Source organism: Micromys minutus (genome assembly GCF_963924665.1).
Source record: "Micromys minutus genome assembly, chromosome: 1".
Taxonomy (NCBI): domain Eukaryota; kingdom Metazoa; phylum Chordata; class Mammalia; order Rodentia; family Muridae; genus Micromys; species Micromys minutus.
In genome coordinates this window covers 187,269,715-187,283,813 of record NC_137969.1, presented here as the reverse complement: position 1 = coordinate 187,283,813, position 14,099 = coordinate 187,269,715, and the positions used below count along the sequence as shown (strand labels likewise).

Sequence of the window (14,099 nt, the reverse complement as noted above, 5' to 3'; positions counted from 1 at the left end):
GTTTCTGGTCCTTCCTAACTGGCAGTCAGTGTTCTGTGGATACCTTCAATTACAATAAAATCACTGCCTTTATGTGCCTAATTCTTGTTTTTTCTTGTTTGGTCTTAATAGTAACAGACAAATCATCTTCGCTGCACATTAATTTAAAAAAAATCTTTGAGCAGCAGGCTTCACAGAAAAAATCTTATCAATAACTATGCACAGCATTTCCCATTTACCTATGTACAGGAGGCTTGCTTTCATGTTCTCCAAGACTCAATCTTGTTTTGATAAACAATATGGAATTAAATACAACACACAATCAAGTATCATTTAATGCTGTTTAATATGAAAAATCTTTCTTTAAAATTCCAGACAATCTTAAAGACATACAGAGGTCTCTTGCTCAGCATCGCTGGAACATCTCCCTTCTGGAGGAGGCTTTGGGGGTGTTCAGCTCCTCCTATGGTGGCCTCTTGTGCAGTTACTTCTCACCAGTCTGGAGTGGGAAGCGCTCTGGAGGAAGAACAGATTCTAGTTTCTGCCAGCGCTCTGGAGGCCACAAGATATGTGTGGCATGAGCATGCAGGAGTCCCAGAGAAACCTGAATCCAAGAAAAACACAGAGAGAGCAAAAAGAAATCACTTTATACTGACCATCATAAATAGCCAAAACCGTTGATTCAGGTCTGACATGACATAAAGAGACTGTGACTAAAAACAGAACATTTAGGAGCATTTTCCTAGGGTTTGACAGGTGTCTATTTCTTTAACGCCCTAACATTGATTTGAGGGAATTATGGTTTTAATTTTCTAGAGCAGGAAATTGAGTTCAGGGTTTAGAAAGGCAAATACATACAATGCATTGGAACATGGTTTCAATAATGTTTCGGGCCTCCAATATTAACCCCAACCCTCAGCAGGTGGTTTGCATAGACCCAGGAAACACAAATCTAGTCTGTAGTCTCAAATGTTGTCTAGAGCTATTTCCTGAGAGAGACCTTTATAAAACAGTCACAGAAACCCAAATACACATCTATATTTCAAAAACATTGTTCCATTTGCTGGATGAGCAATCAGAGTTCAGGTATGAGTTTGGGTGGGGATTTCTTTCAGAGAGAGCCACCAAGCAACATGGGCAAGGAGGGGAAGGAGGCAAGCTCAGATCAAACAAAGTGGAAGGCTAACAGAGAGAAAGAGCACAAAGACCATGCAGATGGAAAACAAAACATGAGCAGCTCTCTGCTGGGAAAGAAGAAAGCAGAAACATACTGTAGCTTAAATATAGACAGGGTCAGCCCAAAGAAGAGCAAGAAGCCCTGGGGATGTGGAAACAATTTCTTTCCTTTCAATTAATCTGAAAAATCAAACGTAAAAATAAGCACAAAATCAGCTCTGCTCAGCCAACATCACTAGTCACCTGGGCTTGCGGTACTAACTCCCTCTTATTGCCTTTCTATATACATGTCAATTTGTACATTATCCTTATCTTCACACACATCAATGCATGAAGTTATCATATCTACACACATGCCCATGTATACATTCTATCATGTCTACATATATAAGAGCATATACAATATACTCATATGCACACACATCAACATATACATTATACTTATCTGTATACACATCAACATAAACATTACTTTTGTTTCCTGAGGCCTTTGGAAGTTACTAATATCCTGTGGAATTATACCTAAATATTTCATAATTCATCTAAAAACTAAAACTCTTTCCCACTTGAGTACCATGTCATTGCCATAAACCAAGAATCTCATGTTAATACAGTAATAAAACTCATATATAGTCCATAATCAAAGCATTCTAGATTTCCTAGTAAATGTCTTTTAGATTCAGTTATTTTCAGAATATAGAGTCTCATTGAGGATCTCAGAGTGCACTCTTTCCATCCCCAGTCTATCTACTTTACCCAGGGTCCTGGACACTGGCTTTATGATGTTGTATATCTCAACCTGCTTGTGCTTTTTACCTCATGAAAACACAAAAGGTAAATGTTTGGCAAGAAAGAAAAATGTAGTTCATACTGTATTTTTCTGCCTGTTTCATAAAAGGGCACAAAACATCAGTTTCACCAACTGTTGAAATAAACTATTACACAGCTCAATATGATAGTAACATATCAGTTAACACTCTTTTTCATTCCCAGATAAAAAATGTGGTGATATTCTGAAACAGTAAAAAACATCCTGAATGTTGATACATTTTATCTAATGGTCTCATTGCTCATCACTATTGTACCTTAATTATTGACACTAAAGATGATAAAGAAGTTCTTTTTATTTTATTATTTATTTCATAATTTTAGTTGGCAAATTCTTTAAAAACATCTCCTCCTCCTCCTCTCTCTCTCTCTCTCTCTCTCTCTCTCTCTCTCTCTCTCTCTCTCTCTCTCTCTCTCATCACTGTTTCTGTTTCCTTTATCTCTTTATTAAGTATGTAAGTTAAGTTATATTATATATACATGTACATGTGTTTTGAGAAAGGGTCTTATTTTGCAGCCCAGGTTAGCCTCTAATTCATTATCTAGCTAAGATTCATATTGTACTGGAACTGAGAGAATTCCTCCTGCCACAGCCTACTGTGGACTGTATGTTCTCTTCTGACCCTTTCTGTCTCTCTCTGTCTCTCTCTGTTTCTCTCTCTCATCAAAATCCATTACTATTTTTTTGCCCAGTGGGATTCCATGTGTCCTTTAGACATGTCTTAGAGCACTTTTTTAGTTTTAGGTACCACTAGGCATTTCAGGCTCACCCTGAACCTCATACCTGTTCTATGTGTAATTCAAAGTTTCTTTCAGGTGCTTTAGTTCCTTTCAGCAAGGAGTATAATTTATAAGCAATATCTGATACTAGTTGTGCCAATGGACTTGGGTGTCAAATCAGGAAATAAATATAAAAACAACAACAACAACAACAACAACAGGTAACCAAAAGCTCCCCTAAACATTTAAACATTCACATGGTACTAAAATATGTAAAAATAGTTTCAGAGTAATTATACTATAATATCTATCTATAATACATTTTACTGACTAAAAATCAAGACTTTTGGCAACCATTTTGAGTCAGTATATTTTCTGTTGCCAATGTTTACATCCTACAATCCGTGTGAGTTACAAAAAAAGAAGGTTCACTGTGGCTCACCTATTAGAAAATGTGAGATTGAGGATCCACAAGTGCTGACAGCATTTGTCTGGTGTCCTCCAGACACAGAGTGAAGACCATGCATTCGGACATACATCTGTCTGGTTCTCTCTTTCCCTGATAAAGCTACTAGGATTGTCACAGAGGTCCACTCTAAAGCCTTTATGTAATGTTGATCATGCATCAAATGGCCTACCTTCCAGCACCACAGTTCACTAGGTTTCCGTCTTTCTAATCTTTACAATGAAAGGAGACTCCAGTATAAATTCTTGGGGCAGACCATTTCTATCAAGAAGGATGTTGACTATATTCACTGTTGGTTTAAATTCTAAGTAAGTTATGTTATCAATTTATTAGTGGCTTCATTTGTTTCTACTTACAATCTGTATTAGTTTGTTTTTAACCCATTTCTATTCAACTTGGAGTGTGGTTGTGATTGAGTGTGATTCCTAGTGTGTGTGCACGCACGCTCTCGCACAAACACACACACACACACACGCACACACACACACAACTATAGCAACAGTGTTACTGGCTAGAACATACTTGATTGGATGTAGATGTCTCACATCTCACTTCAGTCTCTGTCTAGCTTTGTTCATGTGTAGGCCAGCTGAGTTAGAGAACAGTGGTCTCTATCTCTCCCATCATCACTCAATTTACGTTTGGTAGCAGCTACTCAGTTGTATCTTAAGCACTGAGTTGGTTTTCCAAGCTGTTTAACTTTGATCATAAGGGTAATTTGCCAGTGTTTTAACGCGGTTAAACTGTTGCCCCTTTATGTGCTTGCTTGTTTAGTTTGGACTTCAGTTTTGGACACAGTGATTGATTTCTGACTTTATATTACCCATTCATTTTAGTGAAACCAATCTTATTGTTTTATTTATTCTGAAAATATATTAAAGTTACAAAAAATTATGAATAGTAATGGTGAAAATTCTGGGGGATAAAATCAGTATTGTTTAAATGGTAATATAGGAATCTGAAATTTAAGCTTAACAATACTGAGATTAATATGTGCAAACGATGTTTAATCACTCACTTGATTGTCTTGTGGCTTTTTACATTCTTATTTTATTTTTGTAATTATATTTTGATAGGTATCTACAGATAAGGAGAGAATATAGTAAATATAGCCATATATTAAATTTAAAAGCATGTGAATTTTTTGTATATTTTAACTTAGGTATTGGGCATAACTTTGGCCTCCCCACCTGCTATAATTAGTGAGATAATTAGATAAATGTAAAGGATTTAGATATATAAGGAAATGTATCTTACTAAGTAGCAAATGTGATTAGAGAAATTTGACAAATACAAAATCTGAGCAGAGAGGCCAAGAGAGCACAGAACCCGGGAAAGTTCAACCCAGAGGAAGCGTGCAGTCAGCCAGGGGCGGCTGATGTGGTAGAAGGTACTGGGAGCTCTGCTGGCTCATTCTCTTCTCAGACTACGTAACTCAGGCTGCTGCTGTACTCAGGTCTTCAACTGACTTGAGGAAGCCCACCCACATTATGGAAGACACACTGCTTTCTTCATGCAAGAACAGAAACCATCTAGAATATTATTTGACAATGTATCTGTGCTCTATGGCTCAGCCAAAGTGCCACATAAAATCCACACCCGTGAAACACAATCATCCACCCCCTCCCTTTGTTTTGTTCCATGTTACACTTAGTGCTTGACTCCAGAGGTACTGTTTTGTATGACTTACACATATGACTCAGTTCTCACAATGACTCATGAGTTAGACATTCTGTCTCATTTACAAGCAAGGAAACCAGTAACAGCAAAATATTTTTCAGCTAACACTGAAATGAGTTTCTACACCATAGTTATTATCCCAATGTGATATTTCTGACAGACAAAGGGACACAGACTTAATTAAGTTGGGGCAATCAGTAATGTGGTAGTGTCCTGGAGAAAGCAGAATATGGTCCCCATTGTCGCCATACTCCTTGACACTATCTAGGTCATTTATGTTTCTGAGAAGACCAGATTCATCACAAGCAAATGGGTAGAACCGTATTCTTTCAAATTTGTATGATGAAATCCAAATACACAGACTGTTTCAGAATTTGACCATGCCTGCCTTTAAGGAAAATGAAGTCACAATGATGCCCCGGTGTAAACTCATTTATATTCTTATAAGAGGAGATGAAGACTCAGATGAAGCTCAGGGATGCATACACACAGGAGAAAGACAGCTTATAAACATTGAATGAGGGTCGGCCTACAGTCCACAGAAAAGAGCTTACACAGACCAAACCTGCTGGCCCTTTGATCTTGTACTATTTTCTCTAGAACTATGAAAACAGAGATGCCTCATGTTTAAGCTACCATCTGTTTTACTTTGTTATCACAGTTCAAGAATATGAATATAGATGTAAATAAAAAGGAAAATGCAAGTGGAATTGATGATGTTTCCAAATACGCATAACACAGAACAAAGAACATATTGAAGGGAAAAGGAAAAGGAAATATTATTAAAGAGGGGAAGAGGATATGTTTAGCATTACAAAACCAACAGGTTTCCATTAGGTTCAGTACTTTGACCAAGTGTTACAGTTTGGCCTTAGAGTATAAGTATATGGTATAGTCTTTTCCCTTAGCAAGTGCCTCTTTTGCTTCTATAAGGTGTACGGACTAGTGGAAAGTCTTCCACTGACCCTCAGTGCCTTATTCCACCCCTCTCACCTCCCAGTCAGAATAACAGTTTTTCTGCATGCTACCGCCAAAACATACTGATGTGCATCTGGCCCCAAAGGAACAAGCCAACCAATCATGGGATAAACCTCACAAAACTGGAGCCAAGTAAATCCTTTCCATTTTTAAAAGATTATTATCTTGGATTGTTAGTATGTTTTAAATTGTTTTCAGACAGGGTCTCACTATGTATCTATTGCTAGTCTTGAACTCACGGATCCACCTGCTTTGGCTTCCCTAGATTGGGGATGAAAGGTATTGGCCGTGATGTCTGATTTGTCTTGTACACATGTTATAGTAAAAAAAAGCTGATTAAAGAATCAGCCACACCAGTGCCACAGTGGGAATTGATCCCCCTTGTTCCTTACTCATGTGTGTCCCAAATAGAACTATGTATCCTTTATTGTGATTACAATATTATTTAGATTTTGAGAATGAACATTTATAGCTAATTTAAGAAGCATATTAATGGGCCATTTTGAAAAACCCTAGCAGGTCTCCTTTTTTTAGTATCTACTTAAAAAGAAATAGGTTTATGTGCATATAACAATGAGCCTCTTACAGTTAGTTAATCTCTTATCCCCAAGGGGCACTGAGCACATGGATTAGGAATTAACCATCTAGAATAATAGTAACTACTTTGTTTTGATTGTGTACTATTTTTGGAACTTACCAACAATCCATGAAACTGAACACTAGCAAAGTACAATTTCTCATCTGTTAGCTATATACAGGAATAGAATTGTTCTTGTACCTAGCATAGCATAGTATTCATCAGACTGAAGGTTGATGCTCCTGACATATCACAGCTTTAGGAAACACCATTAGTACCAGTTGGAAAGTGTTTCGTGTGATCAGTCACCTAGTTTGTTTTGGCTACAAAATGCCAAGGAACCACATGAACTAAATTTCCACTGGATTGCTTGTCTTTTGATCAAATTGGCTCCACTGAGAAGTTATTTTGGCTTCTGGTAGGCAGACATACGCATCACCAACCCAGTTTTCCTCCAGGTGCCAGGGGCACAGGTGTGTGTAACCATGTTTCCCTCCTCCCTCTCCATAGGCATTACAGTGTACAGAACACACCTTCATCTCTTGGCCTCACAAATCTTGTCTTGAAAGAAGGCCTCACAAGGGCAATGTAAGGAAAGGTAAAAGCAAGAATCCCAAGGGTGGATAAATAGAAAACATGACTGCTAGTGGGACCAAAGGCTCAGAACTGAGATGCAGACAAGAGATCCAAATGCAAGAAGTGTGACAAAGAACAAAACTGGAGGCTCATTCAATGTAATGTTTTTAAACTATAGAAGACAAGCACATTATATCCATATTATTAATAAATAAAATCTGTCTCTGCTGAATCTACTTACTCACATAGAAAGGGAGATATTTCTGTATGAACAAGATTCGGTGATATTTATTCTAAAATATTATATTACTTAAAACTATTTTTGGTAGTCAAATCAAACTGAAGAAACACAGATTTTAAAGAATACTTATTTAAAGCAAGAACTGATTTATCAAGCCTTTATCCAATGTCCTTCCTCTTTGCAATCTGGCAATCAAGGTCCTTTAAAGGTACATACTTCCAAACGTATTTGTGTGTTTGTTCGTTTAATGTTTCAGCGTTAGCAAGAGAACGTTTGCCAGTGCTATAGTGACAATGTGCTCCCACACCTTCTGGATTGGGGAACAACCAAGGGAAATGCTGTCCTCATGACCGTGGGTCAGAGTATCCAGCAATGCCTCTATAGCCTCTGTTTGGTCACACGCATTCAGTATAATGCAAAAGTAAGTGTGAGGGAGGAGGTCCTGGCAGTGCTGAGCCCGGCTTCCTCAGCCCACTTCTGCATTTTTTTTAAAAAAATCATTTCATCACCTTTACTTGATTGCTTCATTATTTTACACTACCAACAATGAGATTTAAAAAACTAAAAAACAATTCTTTCAATAGTTAGCACAAAGAGAGTGTTTTTTTTATGACAGTGGCAAAAACAGACACACTACATACATAAATCAAACAGAATTAAAAATAAAGGGAACAAATAAATATCACATCATAAAATGAGCAACTGAACTGTCCAAAAATATTCTCTAAGAGATGTTTTGATGAAAGACTGAAGAATAAAAACACCTGCTTCACTTCAAACAAGGCTTAACCTACTTTCAAGTTTCTCATCATTATTTTTGGTATAGCAGACAAGGTTCCTAAAGGGTAGGACATTAGCCGGCCACACATTTCCATGGTCCCAAGGTGCTTTTCTCCACAAAACTGAGCAGAAAAACCAGTTCATGACAAGCAGACACGTGAGAGTTTCCTGTCTAGGTAAATGGACTCTCATTTAGACAAGGACACACGGAGAAGATCGCACCTTCCTTATAGTGAATTTGGCATCAAGCAAAGGAGAAAAGCATCAGCCTTCCTCTCTGCAATGATTTTAGTTTTGATCAGAACAAAACCAAACAAATGTGTTGGGTAAAAAAAAAAAAGTGGCTGAAAAGGAAAAGTAAGGCTCAGGGGGTACAAAATAATTATTTCTACCAAGGTATTTTAATAATGAATACATGTATGTATAATATCATGGCAATTTACACATGTCATGGAACAGTGCCTAAAATACGAATAATATAGTGTATGCATGATTACAGGGAAGAAAAATATGGGAAAATTATATAATTAAAATGTTAATTCTTTATTTGTTCTTCAATAATTTCACACATGTATACAATGTATTCTAATTACTCTAGCTCTTATTCAGCTTCCTTCCATCTTTCTTATACTTCATTGTACTTATTTTTATAGTCCCCAGATAGCAACACCTGACCAGATGAGATCTAGTATTATATAGTTTTATAATGTGTAAGGAATGTGTTTACTCATTTCATGTAGTATGCCAATTCATAATTTTACTGAAGAAACATTAGCATGATTGATTAGAGGTGCTATATCACACTTTGCCAGGATTATCAGTATGTAAGGTATAGGCATTGTTATTGATAAGATGTAGATATCATCACAGAGAAGTCTGGATTCTGAAATATATATTTTTAAGGTTTTAAATATAATTTGCATTTAAATTATATGCAAAGATGAACATGTTACATAAGAAAACTGATGGTATCAGAGTGAAGGATTTAATCCTAGGTAGGATAACAGCAGGCTAGAGATAGAATCATAAAGTAAATGCCAAACATAATTCGAGTTCTCCAAGACACATAGATTGATAGGTTGATACAATGTAATATTTTGACAAAGAAGGGGCCAGGCATCTGCTTAATGCAACACTCTATCAAAGGCCCCACTCCAGGACAAGTGTTTTCCTTCATTACCACCAATTTTAACTTTAATCATTTCAAAGCAATTTTCCTGCTCAAGACTTCACTTTAATCAGAATGCATTTCCAGGTCACTTCATGGCCCTCTTCATGATTCTCTCCAGACAGCTACAGAATCACACATAATCATACTAGGCCCCCCAAGACACCGTCAGTAAGTAGTTAGTTCAGCATTTTATGCAAAAAGATAGATACAAAACGGGCCTCTAGGGGTGTCTTCAGCTAATTTTCCTGAATTAATTCCCCAGGATTAATGTTTATGTACCGGTCTCCTTACCACATAATCAAATCACTGGAGGTGAAGTGGTCTAACTTCTCATTTTGCAGCTTGATTAAGCAGGTGATGAAATACTTGAATATCATTTGGATAGTTAGCAACTCACAGCATCCACAGTTCTCCCCTGCTGTTGGGTGACAGTACTGAGTGATGCCTTGTTGCTCGCTTGTGTGTCTCTAGTAGCTGATGTGCCACATGCTATTTTTATGTAGGAAATAAAAACTCATATGAACACATGAGGAGAGAGATATAAAAGTCTTTATTGTGGTTGAAATTGTCTTAAAGCATATTTAGAGGCATTGGGCAGGCAGCCACTGCTACACACAAACTAGCCATTAGTAACGGGACACCCATGTCTAGTTCTGCTGTGCTGGTGGATGTGGCTATTCCTCTGCTGAGGGTACACCACTTATTCATTTAGGTGGCCATACGGTACCCAGCCTTTATCAAACATGTCTCTTGGCTTCTCTCTCTTTCATCTTTTCTCTCAAAGTGAAGCAGAGAAGACTTACAAAATAAATAACCAGGAATGAAAGAAGATAAATAAAAGTGGCAACTACACAGCCCAAGAGACTTCCTGTGAATAGCACCATGCCTAATACTCAGTTACCTTAGAACCAACTGAAGAGGAAAATGCTGTAACTTAACATAGCTCCCTTTGGGAGCTGCGAATTTTCTCTTTCAATTCATAAGGGAGGATAAGTTTTTCTATGATGTAAGTTTTCTTTAAAATATTTCTGACATAAGGTGTCACTTCAGGTATTTTACAGCTCATAAGAAATGACATCTACATATGTAGCAAGACTCCCCCAAAAGTCAAGAGCAGAGTTCTTTTGCTGACAATCAGGTGTATACTGTTCTGTAAGAGGCTAAAGTTGCATTGTTATATGTAGAAATTTCTAGAGCTCTTAATTGTTCCAGGAAGGCTTGGGAAAGAGACACAGTTTGTCTCTTTGTTTCTTATATTTACAAGAGCAGAATGAGTCAGAACCAGAACTCATTCACTCAGCCTTTTGGCTCACCTAGAATGATACCCTGAGTGATTAAACTCAAACTGTAGCTCTTAGCTTGCAACTCCAGAGAAGTGCTTGTGTAGGAAAGATAAAACAAAACAAAAGATAAAATAAACCCTTGGTTTAACCCCAGCACCCTTGTTTTCTCTGAAAGGAAGACCTACCAGGCATTCTAGGCTTTAAATGAACAACCAAATACACCAGGCTATCACTCACTAAGACCGTGCAAGCCTCACTCTTCACAACAATGTGTTTATTTCTGAGCAAGTCTCCATAAAGAGTCAATGCCCTCGTCCATTGAATACATTCACTATGGAACAGTCCCTGACTGTTAAAAGGGCTCAACCATTTAACATTCATGTGTGTGATAAGGAATGTGGAGGGAGCCATACACGTCCACAGACTTACTATAGAGACTTAAGCGCCATCAAGATTTTCTAACTAAGCTACCCATAACCTTCATGATCCTGCTCCACCTTCCGAGAGATATACAGTGTCCTCTGTTGTCAAGACTCTACTTCCTAAACCTAGTTTTCATTAGACCCATTCTAAACACTGTGAAATATGCTTCCTATGACATCTTATTGGCCTATCAGAAAGAAAAATATATCAGAATGTGTCTGTGCCATGTGCTCCGGGGATACCTGAAGGTTATGGTGCACTGTAAACTCTAAAAAGAGCATCCTTGCGGATCTCACACACCAGTTCATTGCCAGCTCCATGTGAGCCAGAACAAGCTCAGCAATGCTGCTCACAATCACCAGGTAGCAGAACTGGGACTCAAAACCCAGCTCTGTTTCTTAGTTTAAATCCCTGTTTGCTATACCAGCCGGTGAAATGAGGCGTAGAGCCCTGGAAATCAGAACGGTTGGCAAGGGGCTCTGTGCCAATGCTTGCTGGGCTTGCTCTCTCTCCAGGGAAGTGCAGGGGGCTTTCATTTTTGACAGTAAACACTAACATTGCACATTAAGGTTTGTACACAGCCATGCTCCTCTGTTTGGGAACCGCTACTGATTTGCAGCAGCAGAGCATGTTACAAGTCACTGGGCTGTAAGGGACATTTGCTGGCAGTGACAGGAAAGCCAGTGCCTAGCATAGCAGCATGACTATGGCAGTGCACATAAAAGCAGTAGAGAAATGTGGCAGGACTTTAAACTGTGCCCCTTTGACTCAACACAACAGATATGCACAGGCTTGGTGAGGAGGGCCAGTGTGCAGTCTACCAGACATATGCTACATACAGGAGTTCAAAATTCAGAGGGGACACACTGTGTGTGACCAAAGTGGAGAGATGGGGGCTCTGGAAAAGGAGAGCCATGTGTTGAATAATAGAGGAAGAACTGTGGAGAGAAAAAAAAAAAAAAACAGGCCTAAACTAACCAGTGAAGCTTCCCTTGATCACCAACTCAAGGAAAGAAAAGCGAAGGCAGGGAAGGAGCATGTAAGAGTACACTCATGAATTTTTCATGGTGATAATAACAAGAATATAATTGTGTCTGGAAGAAAGGTAGAGACACTGCTCTGTGAGTGAAGCTCGGTGGTCCTGGCATTGCTAATCTAGGCTGGCACAAATGTGTCTGTCAGTTTTGCTGTTTTCTCAACCCTCTTCAGTTTGTCCTTCCTTGAAAAGAAATAACTTGGTCTTACTTTTGGGCATTTACATGTGGTACTTTCTGCCTCCACGAAGGCTTTCTTCTGCTCTTTTCTAAATAATTCGTCTTCTTCCTCACAGAGAGTTTATATGTTTCATTCTGGAAGGCTTCGCTGGCCTTTCCCACTCTTCAACAGCCTATATATATATATATATATATATATATATATATATATATATATATATATACTTAATACATACACTTAACATTTATCATAGTGAAATTCTAGTGTAGTTAGTCTTTTCCTTTCTTACTGAGTATGAGTTTCTTGTTCCAAATACATGGTAAAACAACAGAAAGAAGCTCAGTGATTTTGACCAGATGAATGAAATAGAGCCTACGTGGACACACAGAGCTGCCATTGGGCAAATACTGAGCAAAGGAACTGAGGGAAGATGAATGAGTGGACATGAATGTTACCTCCTCTGCCTGGAAGGAGCCTTTAATGATCGGGAGATCAGAGCACAAGCTGCAGAGTTGCAAAGTAATGAATTAAACTGTAGGCTATGCAATCAAATTCCCTCATCACAGGAAGATTTCCAGCACAAAGTCCGAAGCTGATCCTGTTTAGTCCTACTCAGAAATTAGGGAGGTGACTTTCTAGCCATGAAAATGCAACAGCTCCCTGGGTGAAGGGCTAGAAAGCAAGGTTGCTCCTTTTGGGATTAAAGCTAAGGGGTGAGGTTAATGCAACCACACGCAGAAATCAGTGCACTTGTAAAACCTCCACTCTAGGATGGGGTTTAGGAGACTTAAGCATACACAGAGATCTGTCTCTTCTCACCTTGTTTAACTGAGAACATTGAGGTAAGGCACAACAGGGGACCGACTAAAGACAGTCAGTCATCTTTAAGGCTGTAGCCTCTCATCCTTTTGAGGTCAGAGAAGAAAGAGGACCTCAATGAGATCACTATGCACTCCGAGTGCTTCATTTGAGTCTAATACTTGGATATCTCCCATAGAAATATTTTTCTTTCAGAAATGCAAATGAAATGTTCTTTGTAATTTTTAGCTGCATTTTAATGTATTTAATGAGCTTTATGTATCATTGTACTCAGAAAGAAATTGCATGAAAGAAGCACTCTGGAGCACAGATGAGCTTATATGTTTACATGTTAGAATAATATATATTTATATATGTATGGTATATATAGTGTGTGTTCCTGTGTGTATCTTTGTGTGTGTGTGTGTGTGTGTATATGTGCATATGCAACACTGTTATTTGTTGGAAATCAAGATGAGCTATTGACAGCCATCACCTTTGTAGGGTACAATTTGAATGAATAAAAAAGAAATATGGAGAGCCTGGCCCAACCACCAGCCGGAAAGGCGGCTCGTACAGGCTGAGCAACTGTGACTGGGAACAGATCTTAGGAACTTCTGTTCCCACCCTGAGAGGACTTCAGGACACAGAGCGGGGCCTGGCCCAACCACCAGCCGGAAAGGAGGCTCATACAGGCTGAGCAACTGGTGAGTGGGAGACCTAGGCTGCGGGGGAGCAGAGGGATCTCTGCGGAGTGCACACGGAAAGGGCACCCCCTGCCCTGACCTGCCCTGTCCTCCCCGATCCAGTGACCGGGAACAGATCTTAGAAACTTCTGTTCCCACCCAGAGACGACTTCAGGACACAGAGCAGGGCCTGGCCCAACAGCCAGCCGGAAAGGTGGCTCGAAGAGGCTGAGCATCTGTGACCAGGAACAGATCTTAGGAACGTCTGTTCCCACCCGGGGGCGACTTCAGGACGCAGAGAAGAGCCTGTCCCAGCTGTCACCAGGAACCTGGGCTGCTGGGGAGTAGAAAGATCTCTGAGGAGTGCACACGGAAAGTGTACCAGGGACACAGACCAGATACAAGGAAAAGGCAAGAACATATCACTGACAACAAAATGGCAAGAGGAAAGAGAAAGAGTATATCCCAAGGAAACCACGACAATCTAGCAACACCAGAACCCAGCTCTCCGATAGTAGCAAA

General features: G+C 39.0%; 1 protein-coding gene across 1 annotated transcript in view; it reads right to left on the bottom strand.

Annotated features, from left to right (window-relative positions):
* Nucleotides 1–323: 323 nt before the first annotated feature.
* IMMP2L (inner mitochondrial membrane peptidase subunit 2) overlaps nucleotides 324–14,099 on the bottom strand; it is a 409,090-nt gene continuing 395,314 nt past the window's right edge. Inside the window, exon 7 of the mRNA XM_080912105.1 lies at nucleotides 324–583. Coding sequence (XP_080768231.1) covers nucleotides 464–583 — 120 coding nt within the window. The 3' untranslated portion in view covers nucleotides 324–463. The remainder of the gene's footprint in view (nucleotides 584–14,099) is intronic.